The following is a 14,999-nucleotide window of genomic DNA, read 5'->3' on the forward strand; positions in this document are numbered from 1 at the left end:
CTATAGAAATGTAAGAAATGTATGAGTTCTTGTTTATATAACCACCTTTTATAGTGTTTAGCAGTAGGGGTTTTCTTAGTTTATGTTTGTTTTTAAAGTCTCTTTTGAAACTTGATAGAAAGGAACTAACTTGTTTTCCCACTACTGCTTGGTTGCAGTGATTGGGACAGTTTTCTGTATATAAAGGACTGTTTATTCTTTTGAAAATGTGATAAGATTTTTCCCTTAAAAACTGGTAGTTTTATTTCGTATCAAGACTTGAGCCCAATTTTAAGTAACTTGGAAAAGGTAAAATCTATTTAGAGTTTTTTGTTCGTTTTCTCCCTTCTCTTAGGAACACTTAGGTCTTTTACTGGTTTTCTCTAAAGCAGCACACTTGAAGATGGGAAGAAAGATGCACTCGATATAGGAAGTTCTTTGGAATTGCTGAATATATTCCAAATAGAATTCTCTTGGCTTTAAAAGTGTTGAGAGGGTTCAGGCAGTGTTGTTTGATACTAATGGTCTGTGTTTCTTTCAAATTTCTTGACAGCTTATCCTGGGAATGGGGTCTGCCAGGATAAACCCTAGACGCAAATTCAGTGGACTTGGATTCTCCAAAGTGGTAGTCTATGTCTGAATGTTTGTAATGTTCATTTATCAGCTGACCAGTCTGAATGCAAAAGAATTAAAAAAAAAAGTGTATTTTCTTGCTTAAGAACACCACTTAAATTCTTGAATTGATGGTCCAGCAGCAAGTGTTGCGTGCAGTAAAAATACTTCATAAAAATATCAGCTTTTCCCACACATTTTGCTGCCTATAACATTAAAATTTAATAAGAAGGGACTTGAGTCAGTTGTTCCCCATCCCCTAGCTCAGTGAATTTGTGAATTTGAGTGGAACTATTCAAGTCTTCTCTGACAACTTTCAGAGTTCTTCATTTTTCACAGAAATTATTGTGGAAATATTGAAAGCATTAGTTAAGCTTGTTTTTTAGTGTCATGATCTGTAGTTGAAAGAATGAACTTTTTCTGTCAAACTACATAAAATTTTATGCTGTATGTAAAATTTTGGTGCCATTGATATTTCAAGCATAACTTGATTTGTGTGAGGAAGCAGAAAACTGAAATCGAGTATTCTATGCATCGCTGATATCGAGGCACCTTGAAGATTTTTATCTATATGAACATTAGTGGTTTTTCTCACCATACCTCTTAAAGCTTTAATTAAAAGAAGATTGCTTCCCCCCCCCCCCCTTGTGGGAGCTAGCTTATGATTGAGCATCTTCAAGTGTGTGGAGCTTTGCTTTTTAAGGAAGTATGGTGACTGGTGTTATAGGGTGGTTGGTGTTTTTTCATTCTGAATTTATTGCTGATCATGACTATTGGTTTGTTCCATCCCCACCCTGCTTACTGTGTATTGTAATCAAGAATGATAGATAAGTAGGTCTTACGACAGATGAGTGGCTCTTCTTTTCTTCAGTGTAAAGAGTTAAATGCTGGGCAGCAGTGGCTTATACTGTATTAGGCCTCAGAAAAGGATCACGGACAGAGTTGCATCAATTTAGCTCTGACTGTTTAAATTGTAATTAGACCAAACTGTTAACCTCAGAAGATTGTTGCGGTTTAATGTCTTCAGGTTCTTAGTTCTGATTTAAACTGCAGTGAGGAATCCATTGGTTTAAATACAGTGTCCAAATCTGAGCTTTTTTCAACAGATAAAACTTTCCAGTTTAGAAACCTTCCTACTGAGAAATTCTCTAGCTGTAGACACTGAAGATAAGATGTTTTACAAGTCAAGAGGTAATTTGAGAGGAAGAATTTGAACCTTTTCAGTGTTTTCTTACTTCAGATATGCTTGCTAAGAGGTTTATGTAAACCCATTTATAAGAGGTTTATGTAAACCCATTTTACCCTGCAATCCGGCAGCCTTAAACACATGTGCAGATTGTTACCTTTTTTAAGAGAATGGTAATCGACAACCAAAAGGCAATAACCTTTTGATGGTTTTTAGTGTGATCGCAAACGTTTATCTGAACACAGTCCTTCATGTGCTTAAGATGGAAGAACACTTTATCGTAGGTGTTATGAAGAAATCCAGAAAGTACGTATCTGTAGACAAATGTCATCAGTATAACCAGTGTACCCTACTTCAGATTATGTCTTAGAAATATATTAGAGACTGAAAGGGCTATTGGTAGATGAAGGAAATGGAAGATTGCTTGCATAGTGTCCAGGGACACAGGAAGAAAAATGTTCTCCTGGATCAGAATACATTCCCTTGCCATCATAGGTGACTACATCATGTAATCTTAAGATGGAAGAAGATAATTATATAGAAACTCGTTTGTCGTCTTTTTGAGTCTATTCCTCCCCTGCCCTCCTGTGAGCAAGACCAGTTTATCATTTACTGCTAAACTTAAGTCGTTTATAAAGTACAGACCAGACTATTGTTAAAGGTGAGTGGCATGGATTTTGAACTTCTTATTTTTACACATTGCTGCTGCTACCTATGGTAGAGGTGGGTACTTAACACTTTTCAAAAAGAGGCCTATTACTAGATCTGCAGAGCTCACAGGTTGGAGGTATGGCGAAGCTGCTGCTGTGTGCTTCTACCCCCGTATCAGCTATTATAATTAAGTATCTCTCTTTAGTAACTCTTTTAAATCCCTGGAGTGTTATAGAACATAATTACCACTACAGTGTTAAGATAGATGTAAAGTGGTTAGAACTGTACTTAGATGTTCGCTTTGAAAGTAGAGCCTGCGTTATTTTTAAATCAGTTGGCTTCCTGTGAGGTATCAATGTTGAAGAATTAGTAAAGAAACATGAATGTGGAGAAGCTAAAGCCTTGTGTACGAGCTCTGAAAGTGTTGTTTCATGAAACTTGCCAAAGAAGCCTTTGAGAAGGGAAGACAAAACATCTGTAAACGGTAGAGTGTAAGAAGCAATGTGAAATACACCTAAATGAAAGCCTGTTTACCTGAGTTCCTCTATTTTTGCTTTGATAAGTAGATGAAATAATGAAAATAAAAAGGCATTCTCTGAGGATCTGACGTTCCTACTTCTGTACTATACCTATCCTCAGGTTCTGAGTATTTCAAAACAGAGTAACACTGATACTTGCTAAAGGTAACAAGTGAGTAGAGCTTTTGGATTTTTCTAACATGCTACTGAATAGGCTCTCTGGAATCTTCGTGCACTCTTGATAAACTGCTGTTGGAGTTGCAGAAAACACAAAAGTAGATACTTCTATAGATACATGTAAATGCTTAAAATGATTAGCAAAGTTACAAGATACTCTAAGACTAGAAGCTTGAATTTGGCTTAATGGAGACACTAAAAGGAAAGATTACATCATCAAAATTCAGTGCTTTTGTATGGACTTAAAGAAGGTTATTGAGAGAAGAGGTACAATTAAATAAGAACAAGTGTCTGAGAAAACTGCTCTTGATCTTAAAAGGAAAAAAATCTTGAAGATATGGAAAAAGAATCAGCAAAATTTGGAAATGACCAGAGTGTGTATAAGACAGCTAAATAAGTTAGAGTTAAATATTTGGGAGAGTGTTTGTGATAGACTGGGCTCACAAGATGAGAAGGAAGCTAGGTTGTGCCTTGTCCGTAGTTAAAGCTAATGGTATGGACAGTTAAGGAAATCGGCAGAGATGAGAGTGAATGACAAAGCTTGAGGTTTGACCTAATTATTTTATAGTTTAAGCAACAGTCCTTCAGTTCTTCTAAATAGAAGATAAGTGAAAGGAGAAGCTCCTAGATTGTGTATTCTGCAAAAAGATTTTGGAGACCTGATGAGCAGTTGAAGAACAAATGGGAAAAACACCCTTTTTATTTCATCTATCCCTTCTGAATCTTTCTTCTGACATATCTGGGAAAGTATCTGAGCAAAGAGAGATAAAGTTTCAAGGAGCAGAAGAAACCATAGTACTTCAGAAGAAGTCAATGATGATGTTGGTGTCTGTTAGTGGTTATAGTGGCTTGAATGTAGGAGTGAGGACTATAAAACCTAGCAAAGAAAAATAAATTTCAGCTATCTGGCCTGTAGTGGAGTATAAAATCCAGAGTTAGTAGGTGTCTTAGCTTCATATAACATTTGAGGCATGATAGATGTCTTGGAATAGGTTTCACAAAGACCAGAATTTAGTGGTAGTCCTCAAATCGGCTTATCATACTATCTAAGTGTGCACTGAAAGTTTGGCTCCACTGTGTCACAAATGTGAGATGAGTATTTGCAAGGGAAAGATTAAAATAGATTTTTTTTTCCTTCCTGTGAAATCCAAGGCATCTAATGTTAGTGTTTGTTATATATGAATGATGCAATTTAAAATGAAACTCTTAATGCAACGCTTGTAGCTGCCAAATATAAATAAAAGTGGCCATATGCTACTTATGCTTCAATACTTCAGCAGACTGCCTAGCTTGTGTTTCAGTGTAGTGTAAGTTAATGGAAAATCTGAAGAGAGTGAAAAGGAAATAAAGTCCACCAAAAGATGATAATATTAGTTCAAAAAGATGTGCTGAAGAATTTCTTTAGATATTGAAGCCAGTATAAATAATGCTTGCAGTTCAGAGGATTTGTGCCTGTTGCCAAAACTATCAGCATGGAAGAAGCAGTGGGTTTTTTTCTTGGACTGTGATTGCATGATGACAAAAATCTGTGTTCTTCATGATAAGGAGGTGTTAACCACCAAATTATTCTATAGCCTACGTGATTATGTATGTCAGTTCCCAGTGGAGAAACCACTTCTTGAATATGCGGAATAAGTTTGTTAGACTGATTTAAAAGAACTCAGTTGAAAGCCGAGTCCGCACCGTTTCATAAACGCATTCATCAAATCTGAGGCCTCCCTGTCCCCCAGCTTTTCAAGTGATGGAATCTCAACTATAAATCATTTGGCAGAAAACAATTGTGATTATGAAACAGGAGGTCCTATTAATCTCTTGTTTGCTGCTGGAGTTTAAAGTGACTTCTCATTTGTGTGACTTCCTGTGGTCAGATTAAAACATAAAATTTCTGTTTTCACTTTCATTTTAATTCTGAACATTTTGAAAGTAGCTCTAACAATTCTAAATAAAAGACTAAATTAGTTTCTGTTTTTAATTTACAGCCCATGCTTTCATAAACTTAAAGGTGTTTCTTTGGTAACAATGCCTATGTAAATGTTACAGAGTTTTCAGTTTGGAACTTTGTTAATATGTTATTTCTAAGTAATTTTTCAGTTATATTGAAATAAACTCATTGAGAGTTTTTTATACTAGCTGAGTTTTTGTAAGTTATGAACTGTGTCCCCCCACCCCTAATTATAACAGTGATTTAAATACTTTCATTTCTAGAAAGGAAATATAAGGTCTTGATATGGTTTTTGGTTAAATAAGAGAAAACTTTGTCTATTCTCATATTAGGTTGAAATGTAGTGAAATTTATCTGGATTTGAATTATCTAATCTATTTTTAATTACTTTGTTTATAACTTCTGCAGGCATTTTGCAACCAAAAGTAGTATCTCAAGATGTGTAATACAGTGTAACTCATAGAAACAGTGCTTATAAATCTGCATTCCCTGGTGATGCTGAGGATTTTTTCATTAATTTACAATAAAGTAGTAGCAAAATCTCTGGACTAGTGGAAAAAGTATGGTAAGTTGACAGTGTTGGTGAGAAAGTAAAAAAACAAAAAAACAACAAAAAAACCCACTTCGATAATTTGATGAACCTTCCTTAACAAGAAAAAAAAAAAAAAAGAATTGTACTGCATAATTATTTTAGAACTTACAGAAAGCTATGGGCTTAATTAAAAACAAAGTGTTCTCAAGTCTTATTGATTCTTTGAACTCTGCAGCAAGGACAGAAAGCTGAGGAACAAGAGTATGATTTAGGTCCCTAGCTTATATTTGATTGGAGAACAAAGTCTATGTAGTGATCTTGGTTTTAGACTTCATAAATTAAAAATCTGAAAGCTAAAAGGTTCATTAGCTCCAGCCACATCTTCCCACAAATCATGTAACGTTATACGTTTTTATTTTCACTAGCGTTTAATTATGTTTTCATCATTTTTATAGCCTTTTGATTGTGGGGTTTTTTTTGTCTTGCATCAATATCTATTCTTTAATTCTTCCTTACATTGTTAATTATTTGGTATTGCAGCAAACTGGGAAGACTGGGGCAAACTTAGCCTTTTAGCTACTTTTATAATGTGATAATTGATAAATGTGTGGGGATTCTTTTTGTTTGGTTGGTTTTTTGAGATGCAAAGATGAAAGTATGATGCTCCTGTGTAGTGATAGAAGTCCTGAAAAAAGATCCTAAATGATTCTAGTGCTGGATCTTGGATGATGGAAGTGAAAATTTTCCTTGCAGGAAAATCACACGCATCTCTGCTTTGTTCTTGAAATTCCATCAAGATACTTAGTAGCAAGTGTAACTTTGTCTTTCTAATCTGAGACAATCATAGACCCATCCTGAGAACTGTTATGTCAATTAGTTCAACAGTTCTTGTCATCTTTTAGCTCAAGGTGTACAGAGATAAAGCACTGATACGCTGATTGCAGTTTCAGTGTTGGTCATGATATATCAGGCCAATGTAATGGAAAGAGATGGAATGAAACAGAACTGTGTAGTTCATGCTTATCCCTACTTCTTTATAGACAGAACTTTGGAAAAAATAGTAATCTTGGTTGGAATTGGACTGCTATCATTCCTATATGACTTTCTGGGGACTACTAGACACATGCTTATTTGTTTATCATATGCACTTTCATGTGAATATTGCTGTGTAAGACACAGGGTCAGCTCATCTACTTCAATGTAATGTCACGTCTTGGCTGAGAAATCTTAGCATGCATAGTAGCTGTGTGTAGAACTGTTTTGGTTTGCCTAGGTCTTAGTCCACATGAGAGAATTCAGATTTGGCACTGATGGTGACTATTTGTAGCTAATAAAACCCTTCTGGACCTGAGCTGGCTCCTACCACTCATGATTGTCAGTGCTATGTTTCTAGTTGCAGTGGACTTTAATATTATTGGGGTGTGTGTGTAAATATTTGTATATATATGTATGCATGCATTATAAAAATGTTTGTGTCTAGGCATGTACGTAATATATACATAAAATGTTATTCAGTAAAACTGACTGAGGTCTCTGATACAATACTTGTACTTTTTTCATTATCAGAGTAAAGATGGTCAGTAAAACTATTTATTATTTGGTTGTCACTCTGTGCAGTCAGTAACTGCTCCCTTGAGCTGTCAGATTTCTCATTGCTGAAAGATGCACCATTTCATTTCCAGATAGTTGATCTCATAGCTAGCAAATATTTATTTTATATATATATATGCATGCATTTTTGTGGGGGTTTTTTATGTTAGATACAGATTTTTATTTTTTGCTTTCTAGCAACTTTGCTATACTTAAAAGAAGTTAACTGTATTTTTACACACCTTTTAAGCCACATGAACAATTTTTTGTTCTCAGAAGTTGCAGATAATTTTTACCTGAATAGTGGACTTTCATAAACAGGATGAGTAGGCAGCGAATTTCCAGATATGGAGGAAACACTTATGATGGTCCCACAATGTAATTAACAGTATGTTTTTTGTTGTAAGTTACCGTAATGCTCATGGAGAAGGGAAGAAAATGGCGTTAAGATTTGGGAAAGATTAGAAAGAGGTGACTGTCATATAAGATTATAAGCTGTTACTGTGTTTAAGATTTAATATACATGTTTTTTTTCCCCCCCACAGAAATTAGCAGAGTACGGAAAGACATGTATAATGACACGTTAAATGGTAGTACGGAGAAGAGAAGTGCAGAATTACCAGATGCTGTGGGACCTATTGTACAGTTACAAGAGAAACTATATGTGCCTGTAAAAGAATATCCAGATGTAAGTATCTCTAGTTCCTAAATGTTGTTTTTAATTCTTGTGGTCTTCTCTAAATTTAAATTTCATGTGATGCTACCCTTGGATCCCACTGAATTGCTTTTAACAAGGTGAGACATTTCTTTAGGTAGGAGTGTGTGTACCACATGGTGGCTTGATATGTAGTAAAGCAAAAAGTGAGTGGGAGAAAGTCATGTTAAACATCAAACCAGTATAGATTATAATTTGAAAGATTTAAGATCAGAGTTTCTGCTTAAAATATATTTATCTTGTTTATGCAGTACTGTCAGTGTTGAGTCACTGTGGAACGAGTTTTATGGAGGAAGTAGTTATTAGGACAGTACTTTCCTCTTAAAATGTATGTCTCTAAGGGTCAGTAGTAGCATGCTTTTAGACCCTTTAGTCTGTACTTAGAATCTTTAGTGTTGTATGTCCTATACATGTGCAACCACTTCTGTTATGTGTAGAAATGTGCTTATCTTGTCCGCCCCTTAAGTTAAGCTCTGTTCTTGCTTGCCACTGTTATGGGTGCCATGGGGTGATCCATTCTGTTGTACACCTGCCTTTTTGAGGGAGAGTGGTTTCATTTAACTAGAAGAAATACTTAGAACTCTCTGCTCCAACTGTTTTTTTTGAAATGACTCAGAAAAATATGCCCTGTCAGAATCTACCCCACCCCTTTTCACTGATCACTGACAAAATGAGAAACTACATCACTCCTCCCTAACAGAATTTAGAGGTCCTGTTGCAGTAAAAGGATGCAGGTTTCACATGAGATATTTGCACATTGAAGTGGTATTAAATGGAAGAAGCGAAAAAACAACAAAAAATGGAACTAACATTTGTATATGGTGGCTGGTTTCTTGTGGCTTTTCCTGTTTTATTATTAGATCAAGTTCTCCAAATTGGGATGTATTATTTTGATGTCGCTTAGAACATACAGGTCGCTAAATAGAACCTCATTATGCCATACTCTACTGAAAATATTAAGTGCAAGTCATTACTCAGAATTGAATGTTTAGACAAATATCTCCTCTCCCTTTTCAGTTCTCACAAAGTTGATTTACAGCTTTTAAATTAAAAATACTTGCACTGGGAAAAAAGTTCAGAGAATTTGCATTAGCAGTAGGGACATGTCCTCGCCCACTCCTTTTGTTCTCCAAGTTACATATATATAGATGTATCTATATGCATGCGTGTGCACGCGCGCGCACACACACACACACACACACACACACACACACACACGTGTAGTACAAATATATACATGCACACGAAAAAACTGATCCTTGTGGAACTCCTTGGAATTCTAGATATATGAGAGGAACTGTGCTACGTGATTTCTTAATTATTCAGTGAAGCGATATAAGTATCTTTGTGCTAAACACGTGCACACGCCTCCATTAATGGCTTTTAAAAAAACAGCTTGGTTATTGAAGTCTTTGCCTTGTAACTGGACAATGTATCATTTGTGAAGGGTCGCCTTAGTTATCAGTTGCAGTTTCTACAGAACTTGATGCTGGATGTAGTAGAATCACTTAGTGTGAGGTAAGAGGAGGAGAAAGGGATTGGATTTCATATAACTTATTGTTAAGCTTTTCTTCCAGAAAACAAGGGCTCAGTAGCTCAGTCCTTGGCTGCCAGCTACTTATCAAATATAGTGCAAATAAGCAGGGAAGAGTTTGTCTGTAGTTGCTGTCAAAGCACTTGTCTAACTTGGGGTGTAGTGTTTCTTGTCTCTTGCTACTGCTAACTCTTTGTGTGCCTTCAGAAGAATGCCCTCAATTTGGTCACTTTATTTTATTAAACTCTTGCAAATTCAGAAGTTGGAGAGACTTGTGCGTTGTTTACTTGTGACCTGGGAGAAAAAGGTGATCGGTTCTTGTGACACTGTATGAAAGGTTTGCTAGAAAAGGTACAATTTCTATCACTACTACTTGGCTTGGCATTCTAGCAAATATTTAAACTAGTTTAACACATTCCTCTGACTGTCATTTCTGGGATTATTTTTAGCTATCTTCTTTAAATGAAGAAAGTAATAGTAAGTTTGATAGGTGGTAATTAAGACTGACCTATTCAGGATGTTTTGAGTGTTTAGACAATTCTGTGCTAGAAGGAGAAATGCTGCTTGTTTGATGGAGCACTGCTTGTTTTGGTCATGGTGGCATCAGTCAGTAAAACTCCTCCCAGCTGTGCTAGGTGTAATATTAGGTGCTTTTAGATTTACTTTCAGCTGTTAGGATATGAGTGTGTTTTCTGGACAGGTTTTGAGCGTGGTGGTACTCTGCAATTCCAACTTCCCGGGGGCCAAGCCCAGTGTTCTCTGTGCACTCCCACCTGTCTGTATTGTTCTTAGCTACTCAGCATGGCACCTCCACAGTTTAAATAATCAGTGAAGTAACTAGAACATGCCATTAGGTACAGTAACAGTTGTGTTCAGCTTTTTTCTTTTTCTGTCTGTCTTTCCTGCAAGTTGCAAAAAGAATATTCCATCTTGCATTCAGGCTAGTTGGAAAGTCTGCAGTGCGGTGATGTCAGCTTGTCTTAAAGAATTTAAAATTCACTAGTAAAGTTCATTGTTTCACTGACAGCAATTGTAATTACATAATGTTACATGAAACTTCTTACTTGTATCTAATAATGACTTTAAGTGTGGTCAGATATAGGGAGACATACTGTGCAGATTATTAGAGAGAGTTTGTATCAAATAGATCTGGTTAACTCTGTCACCATCATTCTTTTCTAATTGACAGTCTTTCATAAGATGATTAGGAGAAAAATGAGCAGAGATTATTTTCTGATGTAGATTTCTATCCTTTTTTTATAACAAAAGGAAAAATAAACATCGTTAAGCTTTTATGATCCTCTTATAAAGTTTTATTCTGGTAAATATTTTTAATTTATAATTTTAAGCATATAGGTTACCTGACTGTAGCGGATACTGCATAGTACAATAGCGTAATTCTGTGCATGGAATCCAAAATTAATCATGAGGCGTAAAAATGATCCGCCGTGAGTTTAATCCAACTTTTACACACTCACTCTGTTGTTTGTGGGTGAATAGTTAATGCTCTTTAGCATTTCTTATGCTTCAGATAAATGATTAATTTTCTTGAGTTTCCCAAAAGAGCTGAGACTAAACTTTGATATCAATTTAAGCAATTCTCAGAATTTGCACGTACAAATGTTGGACTGAATAAATGTTTTTCTATTATAATCATGGCTTTATTATTAATAAGTGCCCTGTTAGCTCTGATTAATGTGAAATTCTCTGTTGGAACTCTTCTGTGCCTCTTCAGTAAAAATGTAAGAACTCAGTAATTATCGCATCTTAAAGTAGCATATCCTTTGAGTATACTGCAGCTCAAAGGCCAGCAGTGATAAACAGCTTGTGCATACTTTCTGACCATTTTAGTTAAAACTGTTTAATTAGTGCAACCGAATGATGAACACAGGGATTCATTTTACTGTGGGGAACTTACTGACAAAACATTTAAATCCTTTTTCAATTTGGTAATATCGAAGTTTAATAGCATCCCTAATATGGATTAAGAAAATGATAACATCCTCTTTATTTATTGTTCAGATTCTTTTACTTAGGCTCTTATTCTCTAGTGGCAAACAGGCTTATGAAAGGAGGCTTAAAAAGCTGGCTTTGTTTACCTTTGCAATAGGAAGGCAAAGAGGGAATATAACTCTTCTCTGTAAATAAACTTGGGCTAGAAAGTAACCAGCAGCATTGGGGGAATATTTGGTGAAAAAGTCAACTACTGATGCAAGAACAAATGAGTGTGAAACAACTAAAATAGCTTACTTACTAATTTTCAGTCTGAATGAGATATTTGGAACAGCACTCCAGTAGAAGTAGTGGGAGTAAAAAAATGAAGGTAATTTTGAGTTGGAACTTTACATATTTATGAGAGGTTTTATATGCTCTGGTTGCAAATGGTAGGGGAATAAATATGATGAGAAATATCCCCTTTGTTTAGATGTTGGGAAGAATGGAGACCTGTCTTAATGTTGTATGAAGCCTTTTTTGCTTTGTATGAAGCTTTTTTTTTTCCTCCTTGTATCTTATGTTTTATTAGATATGCTTCTATTACTGACCATCTGATTCACACTTTGAAAGATAAGTTTCTTTTGAGTTCTGATTCACAGTCAAGAACTTGGTTTTTTTGGTAGCATCTTGCTGAAAGATGACACATCATGATAGTTTTGTTCAGAAATAAGCCTCTCGAATCTCCAGAGCATGTATTATCCAAGGAGACAAAAGGATGGAAGAGAATCTAGAAAACATTGGCAATAATCCTGTCCTTCAGTCTCTGATAGTAATCTTGCAGGTTCAGCATCAGATCAGCAGTATCGACAAACTCAGTCCATATCAAATCCTTGTGATGGAATTATTTCCTCCCCATTGAACTGTTCAAGCATTGAGGGAAATTAAGTTAAAAAACTGATTACCTAGTCATTTATTTGCTAATGCTCCAGTTTCATTCTTCCTTTTGGATTCCTTTCCTTTGGCTCTTTGCAGAAATTCTGTTTCTTGAAAAAATGGAAGGTGAAGGTAAGAAAAATGAAGACTAGATAATAGCATCTACTTCAGCTAGGGACAGTGTTTCCCTTAATATTTTTCAAAGTAAATTCATAAATCTGAGAGAAGAAATAAGTCGTACCCTATACCAGTATGCAAGTTGAACATTTTTGTTAGGATACATGCTTGTTATGGTGATACTCATATTAGTAACTTCGGATTAAATCATAGTATTAAACTTTTAGTGATGTCCAGCATATTGTAATTGTGTGTATATGACACTTCTACAAGCAAGTAGTGTTTTTCTTGTTTAGTTTCTATCCAGTTCCAGCTCGTAAGGGTAAAAGCTCTCTAATCTAACATTGACAGCTAGTGCTAGACATTTGGGTGCCTTCTGTACCCATGGAGTAGGAAGGCAGTGGTGGGGAACCCAAATGCTGGAGGAGGATGTTAGTCTAGAAAGCTAGTCTAGACAGTTTGTAGATACCTGTGTTTTTCTGTAAATGAAATAGCTAAGGTTTTATCTAATTAGAGGAAATTAGTCCTGCTCAAAACGGTTAACTTCGGCAGTTAATAAATCTGAGGTGGCAAAGCTTGTGTCCAACTGAACTTTTTAAAGAGCGGCTTAGGACCTAGTAGTCAACATCCGTCATGCTTGTTTTAGTTCATACAGTGCCTTTTATAATGGCTGGTCGCTCGCTGGCACATAAACATAGTAACTGTCTCTGTAGTTAGGCTTTCAACAGAAAATTTATTTCATCAGAGCTGTCATCTTAATTCCCTCTTTTGTTTGAATGTTCTAGCATTCTGTGGCTACAATTGAACATCTACTGCAACTGTAACTCCTCTGTCATTTTGTCTATGCTTCCTTTTATTGAAATGTTTTCCTCTCAGTGCTTCTACTTGAGTATTTTATGTAGTAGCTCTTAGAAGACTAAGAAACACAGAAAAGTTATGTGCAAATATCTTAGTTCAGACCATAATGGAAAGCTGACATGCATTGTGGGGCAGAGAAATTTGTGGAATGCGGATTTCGGTTTTCTGTGTTTTTTGCTCAGTCTGTTCTTTCACATGTCTATCAAAGTAAAGAATGGTTTTATATTGAGAGGAGAAAATACTTCAGCACGGTGTTTTTGTTAGCAAAATTTTGTGAATGTGTTGAGTATACTTGTTCGTATACACCTGATGAACTGCATGGCAGTTTTTTGTGAGTTGACATCTTGTGTACTTTAACTAGGATTGGAGAATGAGATAAGCATGGAAATACACTACTAAAGGCTAAAACCATACTTGTGAATAGAACAAATTTTAATGTCAGCACATGACTCTCTTGGGATGGGATGCGCATCCACTGTTCCTATTAACAAAATCTGTGATTCATATTTGAATGTGCCAATACATTTGTTTTCGGTGCAGTAAGCAGTTTAACTAAATACAGCACTTACCAACCAGCACTGGGGAAGAGGGAGATAGGGTATGTTTTACTCACTGTATTATAGGTATACTAAAAAGTAGTGAAAAGTAGGTTGACCTTCTGTGTTCTTTCTCTGCCTTACAGACTAGATAGAAATTCTGAAAGGTAAAACTATCTACCTTTTGTGAAATCTCATTTTGGTCAGCCTAGTTCTGAAGAGGAGTGGTATGTCTCCATTCTTATCTGCTGCTTACCAGATGCCTCTATTTCTCATTTCTAATTTTGAAGATAGAGCTCTATTTAAAATATATGTGTATTTGCAGATTCTTGTTTAGACACAGGAATCTCCAGTAGATGCACTTAATTGTGCCAAGTCAAGAACAGACCTTCTATTTTCTTCAGAGAGAGAAAGTTGACTCCTGAAGAATGAAGTCTGTAGCTGAGAAGTACAGTATGCTTTCAGGCAGCAGGAAATACAGAGAAAATTCTTTTCTTGAAACTAGAGTTGTTTTTAACTTTTTTAAAAACTTTTTCCTTTGGTAATTTTCAGTTGACAAAAGAGACCTTTAGCACTTAGCTGCTGTACTTTCCCTACAAACTTAATCTGGCAACTATAATACCATACTGTCTGTCTTCTCCATTTTTTTTGCATGTTCAGTGGTCAGTAAGCTTTTGAAAGACATATTAGATATTTCCTCCTTTTTAGTAGCTCCATAGTCTTAGGAATTACTGTTTGTACACTCAGATTTATGGAGTTGCATTTGCAGAAGTCATTCAGCATCATCTTGTTAGAGAACAGCATGAGTTGCATAGCTTCACCTACAAAGGTCAGCGAAATGCAAGTCGTCTTTAATAACGTTTGCTCCATGTTTCACCCGGACAAGACGACACTGAGCCTGCATCCTGGATTGCTTCTAAAAGTAGTTTTGACTGCCATTTAAATATCAGTCTGGTATTTTCCTTGTATCTCTCCTAAATCATACACTCTGGTAAAAATCAGATTGCTTTTCCTCAATATTAAAAGTTCTACTGGTTATTACTAGAATAAGTCTGTCTACAAGTGGTGCACTTTAATAAAAAACACTTTACCTTTTAAGAAAGAACATGGACTAGATTTTTTTCATAGAGGTGTGACATTTCTAGGTTTTGCTGTTTCTGAAGATCTTAACTCTCACTAATAAA

General features: G+C 35.7%; 1 protein-coding gene across 6 annotated transcripts in view; it reads left to right on the forward strand.

Moving 5' to 3' along the window:
* Positions 1–14,999, forward strand: part of QKI (QKI, KH domain containing RNA binding) — a 165,726-nt gene that overhangs the window by 34,025 nt on the left and 116,702 nt on the right. For all 6 annotated transcript variants that reach the window (XR_003260680.2, XM_064509221.1, XM_026109839.2 and 3 more), the window contains exon 2: positions 7,733–7,875. Coding sequence is in view for 5 of the 6 variants with exons in the window: in XM_064509221.1 (XP_064365291.1) it covers positions 7,733–7,875 (143 nt within the window). In the remaining variant the exon portion in view is untranslated. The remainder of the gene's footprint in view (positions 1–7,732; positions 7,876–14,999) is intronic.

The sequence above is a fragment of the Dromaius novaehollandiae genome, chromosome 3 (genome assembly GCF_036370855.1).
Source record: "Dromaius novaehollandiae isolate bDroNov1 chromosome 3, bDroNov1.hap1, whole genome shotgun sequence".
Classification (NCBI taxonomy): domain Eukaryota; kingdom Metazoa; phylum Chordata; class Aves; order Casuariiformes; family Dromaiidae; genus Dromaius; species Dromaius novaehollandiae.